Source organism: Embiotoca jacksoni, unplaced genomic scaffold (assembly GCF_022577435.1).
Source record: "Embiotoca jacksoni isolate LCO1_2020_lvr unplaced genomic scaffold, fEmbJac1.0.p SCAF_3, whole genome shotgun sequence".
In the NCBI taxonomy this organism is placed as follows: domain Eukaryota; kingdom Metazoa; phylum Chordata; class Actinopteri; family Embiotocidae; genus Embiotoca; species Embiotoca jacksoni.
The window spans coordinates 23578415-23588783 of NW_027185381.1; the positions used below are offsets into that span (position 1 = coordinate 23578415).

The following is a 10369-nucleotide window of genomic DNA, read 5'->3' on the forward strand; positions in this document are numbered from 1 at the left end:
AGAAAGTTCAAAGTATCTTAACATTTCTGGGGAAAAAATATTAAGACAATTTCAATACACAAACAACACGAGGAGTATAAATATGTTTTATGGAGCCACATCCATCAGGCCACTGTGTGAAGCACTGTTAGCTTATATAATAGATTTGCATGGGCAACTTGCCCCCTAAAATTTGCATGATAGCAGAACGGAGGAGGAGGAGGAGGATGAAGACAGGGCTCCCTTTCAGTTTGTATTACTATAATTACAATCGCCAATGTTTGCTGCAACATTTCACAGCACGGTCTGGTAAAGTCACACGACCAAATGAAGACACACAAACAAAGAAAACTGCCATCAAAGAGAAAAACAGGTGGAACAGGAAGGTGGGCCCGGCAGGTGCCGTGTTACTTTAATACACGCAACTTTACATGGAAACATCTGCAGTAAAGTGTCTACTACATGCACAAAAACAAACATGAGTATCAGTTACTACAGGCACCGTAAAAAACAAACTCATCCATGAAGCTTATGTCAAAAAGATATGAAAACTGAATGTCTCCTGGCTTGTCAGCTTGACATAATATTTTTGTTACAGTGTAAAGAGTCACAACTTCTCTCCTGGACCAAATACACCAACTGCTTATATGGATCAAACTTAAAGAAACCGAACACAGAAGGAGTGGAGAAACAAAATTCACCACAAGAAACTTTTCTTCACCGTTTACTGGATATTTAACTGTTTTCAACTACTCCCTCATATCCAGGCACAAACACATAAACCTGAACTACACAGAGCTGCAAATTTGTGACTATTTGTCCATCAGATGTCCCAAAACTAAGGCGACCAGATCCCAACAAACTGATGTTGGATGTTTGTGTGGGACACATTTTGATGTCTATCCAACACAATAGACTACAGAGATTACCGGTTTGGCCTTTAAAATGTGAAGTAAACAAATAAACTTTATTTTGGTCGCACCTTTCCAAACTCCCTGACACGCTGAGTGGTATTACTGGTATTACTTAGGGGAAGTTAGCGTTGGCCGACGAACGTGCACTTGAGCCACGCACATGTGCAGTTTGATTGACATCAAACACATCCCCACGACGACAGCCTGCCCTGCTTTCTTCACAGACTTTGGGGGGGAAAAAGCGTTGACTGAGAAAACTAGAGCCAATCCAAATGTGGGACAACGTCTCAATATGTGGGACGCGGGATAAAGACGCTATGCAGTCCCACATAAAGTGAGACTCCTGGATCCAAAAAAAAGACCTGCTGATTTTGAAGAAGTTGATCAGTCCCCCGCAACAAAATCTCAGACGACCGGACAGATTCACAACCTCACATCTGCACGGACAATACACATCTGGATATTATATCTTCTAGCCGTTTCTCTATTTGTCTGCCATCCACCTGTTGTACCTGCTGCTCATGCCGGATACTCAGTCCAACGTCCCGGCCGTCATGTGCACTTTGAGCAAAAATAACATTAATAAAAAAAATTTAAAAAAACCATCCAGATGTGCATCCAGTCTGTAAAAACAGGTCGTCAGAGGAAGTCTTTTGTCTCCTGTGTTTATGATATTCGTCCACAGCTCTTAGTTTGAGGAGGCGGATGAAAAATGTATTATCATCATCATCATCACTGTGGTTGGAAACTCCCTGAATAACTCCTCTGAGCTTTTCCAATTAAACCACTTACTTGAGATAGTTTTTAATAACATATTCACACATAAATATAATGACGCAGTAGATGAACCAGATAAAATCAGACAAAAAAAATTCACAATAATACTCTCAATAAAATCACCCTTTAAAAGTCCTTTAAATCATGATTATATTACATATTATTTCCCTGCTACACATAATTACATGGTTTCACTTACCTGCACTCACGTTCTGCAGTCTAATACTTTATTTAGTGACTTTAATGGTGATGAAAAGTTGTCTTTGAGCAAACACCAATGCAGTGCCAGTGTGACTACACCCGTGACTTTCACACTGATGACAGGAACTGCTCTGAACTACACCCTGGTGACAAGTCAGACTTTACACACCACTTATCAGCTGCCTTTAGAGCCTGTCAGGATTTCTTTATGTTGCGATGACGTCTTCCGCAGTCAGATTGAAGGGAAAACTATGGAAAACAGGGAAAGCCGATTTGAGATCATTTGATATGTCTACATGTGTCAGTACCAGGCAGGTCTCAGTAAAGTTAGACTGTTCTTGGTCACTGCTCCTCGTCCTCCTCCGGCTCTCTGAGGCCCTGACTGTGCAGAGTCTTTCCAGTCATCTCCATCATGGCCTGGACCTCTGGATCCGCATCCAGGATGCTCTTCTTACCCTGCCCCTCCTCACCCTGAAAACACCAAACAAAGAGACACATGGAAACAAATTGGTTTAAAAGGAAACAGCTGTGTGATGCAAATAAGTTTCTCTATTTGAGAGTTAATCACGAGTTTTCAAAAAGCACTCGGACTATGAGTGAATTTTACCATACAGGTGTCTTCAGGGCGGCGCTGTTATCATACATGTAACTTTTGGAGAAGGTCGGTCCATGTACATAAGATTTAAAGTGGGCGCCGGGGCATCTCTTTAGGGGGCGCTCTCGAGCCGTTTGGCCACGCCCACTCGCGACTCCACTAAAATACGAAATGTTTTCGCCGGGAGACATACGTGTATCCACTTTCATGAGTTTTTGAATATGATAAAGCCTCCAAAAAGGAAAATCACTTTACGTAAGAATAAGAACGACTAACGACCAAGAACATTTTTACGAAATACAATAGGGCTTTCGCACCGATGCTCGGTGCTCGGGCCCTAATAAGAGACTGAAGAAGTTCTCTGACCTCCTCTGGTTCGGGGGGTTTTCCCACAGCCCACACTTCCACCGAGTCCAGGGTGAAGTCTTCGTCTCCGGAGAGCTGAGGGCTGCCGTACGTGGTGCACTTGGGCCGTGCACGGCTGTGACCGCGGCCGAAGTCACTGTCCAGCCACAGGCCGAAGTAGCCGTGCTGACCGCCCATCCCCTGATGAAGAACGGACATCGTAAACATGGCAACAAAACAAACAATTGATTTATCACCGGATTTTTTTTTTTCTTTTCCAACTCAAATTTTTTTGTGAAATGAAATTAAGGTCGGACTCTGTGTACGCTTTAAAAGAAAAAAAAAAAAAAAAACCAACATTTGCGTTTTGGTGAAACCACAGACCATAAACGAAAATATTCCAATTCCGCACGTGACATTTTCACCAAAATTCATGCATTTCCTCCCCGATTCTGGACAAACCAAAAGACTTTCAGAGCTTCCATCTGCTTTCAGAGGTCGTGGCACCACTTTTTGTTTCTAGAGTCGTGACCACAGCAGCAGCAGGCCGACACTTTCCAGGGAAGTTTGTGAGAAAACTGTTTGTGAATTTATAGCAGCAGGCAGCTGAGGGAACAATACGAGATTTCTTTCTTCACTCCAAACGTCTCTTGGGACTTTAACTGGATGTAGTTTAACTGTTGTGCCATTTAGATATTATATCTTTGGAGCCAGCTTCATCAATTCATCCTCTGGTTCAGCTTTTAAAATGATCTGAATAGTGAACGGCACAGAAACGAGCTCCTCATTATCAGCAGCTTAAGGTTAGTCTTCATCTGCGGAGCTGTCAATAACAAAACCTTCCAGCTTTGAAGGATATGCTGTTCTGCAACAACACCAACACAAAACTTTTATTATTTTCAGTATTTGGGCACCGGAATATTGTTAAAGGCAAGATGGCATTATACAGTTTTATTGAAAAGCTCTGTCCCTTAGATTAAAACAAATATTTTATTGACGCAACATCAGGGCAGATCTGATTTAAAAAAAAAAAAAAAAAAAATAGGCTCAGTGCGCTGAGAGTCACAGGAGTTCTATTTTAAGTTTCATCTGTTACGAGCAACATTACGAGTGCAGTCTCACCAGTCCGTTGGGCATGGTCTGCTGGTTCTGGTTGAGGTACATGAAGTGTTGGTTGTATCCTGTTGCTGTAAAAACTCTCAGTCTGGGGAACACAGTGAACAGGAAGCATCTGGAGTCACCTGAGCACACACAGAAATATACAAATCATGAAGATCTGAGAGAAAAGTCACAGTCCACAGTATTCAAACCAGTGGTATTACTTCCTCAAAGTGTCATTTTAATCCGTGTTTTAATGTGAGACTTGACCTGAAAAAAATTTGCCCTCAGGGATTAATAAAGTAACTACCTAACCTAACCTGAGGCATCACACTATTTCACCGCCGTGACACTGCGAGCCACAGCTTTATGGATCTTTGATATTATTTTGTACTTTGGTTCTTTACTGTTAAATATTAATTCAGCTGTAAATCCTGAGATTTAAGATGAGCCATATGGACTGCAGGAAATTTGTTAAATTTATTTTTGTTCGTGTACATTTGAATGAGGTGACACTTTAAAGAATTGCATTATATGTCAAATAAAACATACCGGCTATGCAAATGGTCGATAAAAATACAACAGTAAAATGAGACTTTGTCAAAATGTTGTGCAAAAAGGTTGGACGAGATTTTCCCTCGGCCTGCTATGAACTCATTTGGCAGTTTATTATGTATTTATTTACATAGGCTGGTGTTTCTATAATTTTTTTCCATCCCATTAATCCATGATTGCACACTAAATAACAAAAACACCCCTCTGTATATTACAGTAACGTTAAAAGGAGGATTTATTGCAGGACTGTTTGTATTAATTTTAGCTATGTGCGCTTAATAATGTGCCTTTTTGAATCATATAACGTCGACATTGCGAGTACCAAATTTGTCTTTAAGTTTTTGCTTTGTATGACCCTCAATTTGCCAAAATATTGAGTCACGATTAGTTAAATGCATTCATTTAAAGTACAAGGTTAACTGTAACAGATGGACTGGATTGATGTCCTTCAACCAATAAACTAGAGATGACATTCATCAGATCTAAAATCTGTAATTCATACAAACACGAGACCAGACGGAGCTGGTTTCAGCTTCTCTCACCCTGGAACTGAGGTTTGACCTCCCAGGCGTGGGAGGCAAAGCCCCCAAAAACATGCCCCTTAGTGTCCTTGATGAGCAGCAGGGTTGGCCCTCGCTTCGTCAGGCCGGTCACCATCCTGGTGAAGCTAGCTCCGTGAAGCTGCGTGGAAAACACGAGCCTCCAGGGGGCGCTGTAGCTGTCTGGCAACTAGGGAGATCAACAGAGAGGAGGGGACGTGTACAAGCAGCACAGTGATCGAGAGTAAAAAAAAAAAAAAAAAGTTTTGGTCCCATTTTCCACCCATCCAACATCATGTCGTGTACATTTGTGTTCGGACCTGAGGTGCCAGAAACATGAGGGTGGGAAGATCCAGCAGACACCTCAGATCCTTCCAGGGCGTCTCCCTGCAGGGGGGCAGCAGCGTCGTGGCCGGCTGCTCGCTCAGAGACACATTTAAGCCCTCAGCTACCAGCATCTCCAGGTACAGCGATACCTGGGGGACCCTGAAGATCCAGTCCTCCAGACAGGAGGCATCACAACCTCCCTGATCTGAGGAGAGAAACACGGAGGAGCGTCAACAATCACATCTCCTAATATGTTTACAAATCCTCCAAATCTGCTGTTTACCTGAAGTTTTGAGTTCAGAACCCAACTGCTCTGCCAGGATTTTAACACCCAGCGAGCCGTCTCCCATTCTCTCCGGCTTCCAGCCCTGTAGGCGCCCTCTGTGGACCACAATCTGAACTACAGTAGAGATCAGGTCCTGCAGGAACTGCAGAGAAAGAGGAAGAGAGAACGTCAGGTCTGTTACAAAAGACAACGTAGAGAAGAAGAAAAATAAAAACATCCATTATTTCCAGTTTGATTTCACCCTTTTCTCACCTCAACCACCTGCTCACACGTGACGACCGCTGTTGCTGCCGACGCATCCTGGGACATGGCCAGGACGAGGGGAGCTCGTTCTTCCGCAGTGCCTCGCAGGGTGTCCGCAAGGAAGACAACCAGCTGCTCTCGACCGACTCCGAAGGCTGCGGGCCCGCCGGGCTTCCCGGGGGCCGCGGCTGCTGCCGGTCCTGCGTCGATGCTGCAAATGCACCAGAAGACCCTCCTCACCATGGAGGCCGGAGCCAGGCTGCCCATCGAGGACTGGGAGAGACGAAAGGAGGGGATGGTTACACAAAGGCAACGCAACGAGAGAGAATACCTTTCCCTGAGTGATGCTTTTTTTTTTTTTTTTAATTTTGAAATTGCATATTGGATGAAGTGGAATAATGCAGACAAGGAAAAATGCATCGTTACAGGAATCTGTAAAACTACAATAAATCAGAAAAAAAAGCAAATAGGAATTAAAAAATGTTAAAAGGAGAGAAGTGAACTGTATACTGATGGCTTAACTCTGTTTTCTATAAATCTCAAGAATCTCAAGGCTGTAAATCAACAAACCTTGGTTTTTACCTCAATAGTTTAATCTGATATTGCACTTGGGAGTTTCAGTCCTACATTGAAAATACTTGTTTCCGATTCAACAGTCACACCTGCAACATCTCAAGCGTCAGAGTCTTCCCTGCTGCCGTTTTCCCCGAAGGGCCCCCGGTGCCGCCCTGGAGCCTGTCGAAGACCCCCTCGACAACGGGCCTCTCCTCGGGGCGGAAGCGAGCCAGCCGCTTCTGCACCACCACGCTCTCCGTGTTACCCATGATGCTCTGCAGGCAGACAGAATATGACAGAGCACAAACTTTATTATGTTTATATACAATGAGGGGGGGGGGGGGGGGGGGGGTTGAAGTAGAGACCCAATCAAAGCAAGACCTGACCTGAATGGACCCAAATGAGAATGAATGTAGATGTAAAACAAACATTTTTGTGACATGTTTTTTTTAATTTCTAATAAACATTTGACATATTTCAGTCACATTAGTCCCAAATTAATTTATCACTGAAAGTTTGTCAGATTATAGCAGCAAAGCACTTAAATAAATAAAAAAAACACACCCCACAACTAACTTCACCACGTTTTAAGAGTCTCAGACTGAATATAAGTAATTAACAACCGAGAGGGGTTTGAAAGGTTAAAGTGCAAAAGACTTTATCGATGTTATTGATTTTTTTTTTTTTGATTGATTATTGCTGACAAGTCAAAATATCTGCTGTGGAAAAAAAAAAAAAGGGGTATATATTCCGGAGCTGTCCTGCAACCAAAATCCCCATGCAATCAAATCCCCAATACAGCGATAAATATTGGAGAATAAAACTTGAATTCATCCGTCCTAATTATAGAAAAACAACTTTAAAGACCGATGCTAACGCTAGCTGGCGAAGCTAAGCATTCATTCATACGAATCCCCGACGGAAATGACATTATGTGAAATACACGAGGCGTGGCAAACACCTGAACACGCGTGATATTCTTCAAAATGAACAATAAGTGTGTCTGCGTGTCGCTGACCTTTTAAACAACAGCAGCTGGGCTTTCCATCCTGCATCTGGTGGGGACAGCAAAACTTCCTGGTGCTGATAGGAATGGCACTGACGGCAGCCAATCAAACGAGAGAACATTCACAGGCTTCATTGTGATTGGTTAATAATGTTGGTAGGGGGAGGGGGCAGTTGACTGGGTTGCGTTCAAAAACACAGGGTGGGTGTTTGTTTGTTTTTTATTACATGCAGCTATGTAGTTAGTTAGTATATATATAGTTAGTTAGTAGTGTGTGTATATATAATGCTCACAACAACAAAATAACAACTATAAAAAGATGCAAATCAATTCCAAAGTGACACCAAAAGATCACAGAGACCCCAAACAACTACAATGAGATGCACAAAAGACACAAAATGAAACCAAATTGGCATATAATAACTGAAAGAAACAAAAAAAAATTACACCAAAGAGACAAAATATCCACAAATTTGATGCAGCTCAATTTTATTTTTATTTTATTTTTTTTAAAGTTTGTGTTTAACAGTTATATTTCACAAGGAAATAGTTGAATTATAATATTTGATCTGAGAGGCTACAGTTTGGTTGTGTAGAACCGTTGATTCAATTGTGTTAAACCAAACATGTAAAAAAGAAACTTGAAACTCTAACATGACTCACACTGTGCAGAAGTGTCACTCCTGAACTGACTCTTCATCAGAAATACCAACAACAACAAAAAGAAATCCTCCTAACAGACTGAGTTTGTTTCTTTATCTAACATCATCTTTATCCCATTACTGCTTATGCATGCAGGTGCAAAAATTATCTTCACCACAGCCCCACACACAAGCTTGTAATTGACAGATTGAAGTGTGGTTTCACTGTCCCGTCCCCTGTTTCACCAGTAGAGTGTGCACAGGAGTAACACAAGAGACACAGAGGCCTCTGCAGAGACAGCAGGCAGTTGAAAAACGCCTTTTAAGGGCATGAGATTTTCTATGTGAGTGCGCCGTGCTGGGTGTGTTGCATTGTAATGAGCTCCTGCAGGACGGTCGCCACGGCTGCATGTGAAGGTGACGTGCTGGCATCTGCCCACATCAAGTAAACAGGATGCAGTGATGAATCAGTATGCAGCAAAATATTTTTTTTTTTTTTAAAATGCCAGCAAGAAGAAAAGTCATGAGCATACTGCAGTAAAAGAGCAGAAATCTGAATGAATCAGTGAAGTTGTGGTTGTTTATACAACCTACTGAAAGAAAATGCGAGCAATAAAGTAAACGCTATTCAGGATTTTACTTCCTCTCCTGTATTTAAGGTTTTGGCCTGAAGCATGGCCAGATGAACTTGTCAAGTGGCCCCGTGGCTTAAATTTTCTGTGGGACAGTACCCACATCTCCATTCATAGTGATTGTAAAAGTGAAACTAACTAAATTCACAGGTCAGCTGTTCACATTCTCAGTTCACAAACTGAATTAAGTAAGTGTACACTTTATTTATAAACGCACATGTCCTTGTATGGTTTATACTGAATTAGAGGGAAGTCTGCAAAGAAACTGGCTTAAAGTCACAGTGTGACTTCATTCAAATTTTAAGCCACAATTTTGACAATTTATCTTCCACCAAAACCCACCAAAACTGGTTGCCTTGAAAAGATACTATTAGTAGGACTTGAGTTTATTAGGCTGAAAGAACATATAAATGTCAAGTAAAGTTAACTTGTATCTTCTGAGTTATGGCAACTTAAATAAACTAAGTTAGTGCAACATGACAGAACAGGTTAATCTATTCAACAGAATTTACAGAAGAAAACCAAATGCTACAGATAAATTGAAGAAGCACAACAAATAAAAATAGGTCAAACAAAAGATCAGAAGATCCGTTTTTCTGTTGATGTTTTCTGTCCAGTTTACATTTCACAATCTCCTTCTCCTTGCTTGCGTCATTTCTGATTTCTTTCACTTCATTGATGTTTCAAGCAGGTACAGACAGAACCAGCGACACACGTGGTTCACGAGTATACGACCGTGCATTTGCACACATTCCAATAAAAAAAAAGAGGGACTTGGCTTGATTGCTATCTCCGGCAGTCACTGTGTTCAATTCTCTGTACTGAATCAGCTGTTAACAAGTTGAGACTTGAGAAGTGAGTCTGGTTAGTTCTTCTTTTCTTTCTCCTTCGCCCACCACCCCTCCTCTCAGCTGCATCCCTATATGGTAACAGTCTCACTGCTGACTGACTGCACAGGAAATCCAACATTTGAATACTAAGATAAAAAAAAAAGAAAAAAAAAAAGAGAGAAGCCACACACCCTATACTTTTTGATAGACTGAAATGTCACCAAACTTCAAAGTATCCATTTTGAGAAAAACTATTCTGCGCTTGTTTGCACCATGTAATTGCAGTCACTTTTTCTTTCTCAGCGCAGAAGCAACATGATCCCATTACATTTTCATTCATTTTTTGTAAAAAAAAAAAAGAAAAGAAAAAAAAAAGACAGTTTCAGCAAAGAAAGACATGCAGTGAAAAAACATCCAGAGGGGTTTGCTGTTGAGGTTTTGCCACAAAGGGAAGTGTGCGTTTCCCAGGCCTCAGTGCAAACACAGTCTTCTCTGATGCCCGAGTGCTTTGCATGTGTGCACTAAAGGATTTGAATGAGCCTGAGACGATTTTTGGTGTCTTACAGAAAAACCAGCCTGCTTCCTGTGCGTGTGTACATCCACCGCAGTGCCTGACGTCAGGCTGCAGCCAACCTTCATCTTGCAAATGCTGCGATAAAAGTGACACGCAAATGTACCACTTATGGAAATTTATATATATTTATTTTTAACCTATCGGCCTACTTTTTTTTGACCTACTAACGCAGTAACACATTTACACATAATTAGCCAAATAATTAATATTCTCTTCAAAACCACAGTTTGATACTTAGTTAAATACCAATATTTTCTACATAAACTCAAAAC

General features: G+C 41.6%; 1 protein-coding gene across 1 annotated transcript; it reads right to left on the minus strand.

The window, feature by feature from the left end:
- Window positions 1-364: 364 nt before the first annotated feature.
- meak7 (MTOR associated protein, eak-7 homolog) lies at window positions 365-7513 on the minus strand. Its single transcript, XM_069163153.1, has 9 exons — window positions 7433-7513; window positions 6522-6689; window positions 5869-6132; window positions 5614-5758; window positions 5324-5535; window positions 5007-5193; window positions 3934-4052; window positions 2833-3012; window positions 365-2342 (listed from the first exon to the last, which is right to left on the minus strand). The coding sequence occupies exons 2-9, from the start codon at window positions 6681-6683 to the stop codon at window positions 2214-2216; spliced, it is 1398 nt and encodes a 465-aa protein (XP_069019254.1). The 5' UTR covers window positions 6684-6689; window positions 7433-7513; the 3' UTR covers window positions 365-2213.
- Window positions 7514-10369: the final 2856 nt, after the last annotated feature.

Coding starts and splice junctions, on each gene's coding strand:
- meak7 (XM_069163153.1), bottom strand. CDS start 6,683: ATGGGTAACACGGAGAGCGTGGTGGTGCAGAAGCGGCTGGCTCGCTTC. Junction 6,133..6,521: donor TGACGCTTGAGATGTTGCAG/GTGTGACTGTTG, acceptor CGTCTCTCCCAG/TCCTCGATGGGCAGCCTGGC. Junction 3,013..3,933: donor AGACCATGCCCAACGGACTG/GTGAGACTGCAC, acceptor GTTCTTCATCAG/GGGATGGGCGGTCAGCACGG.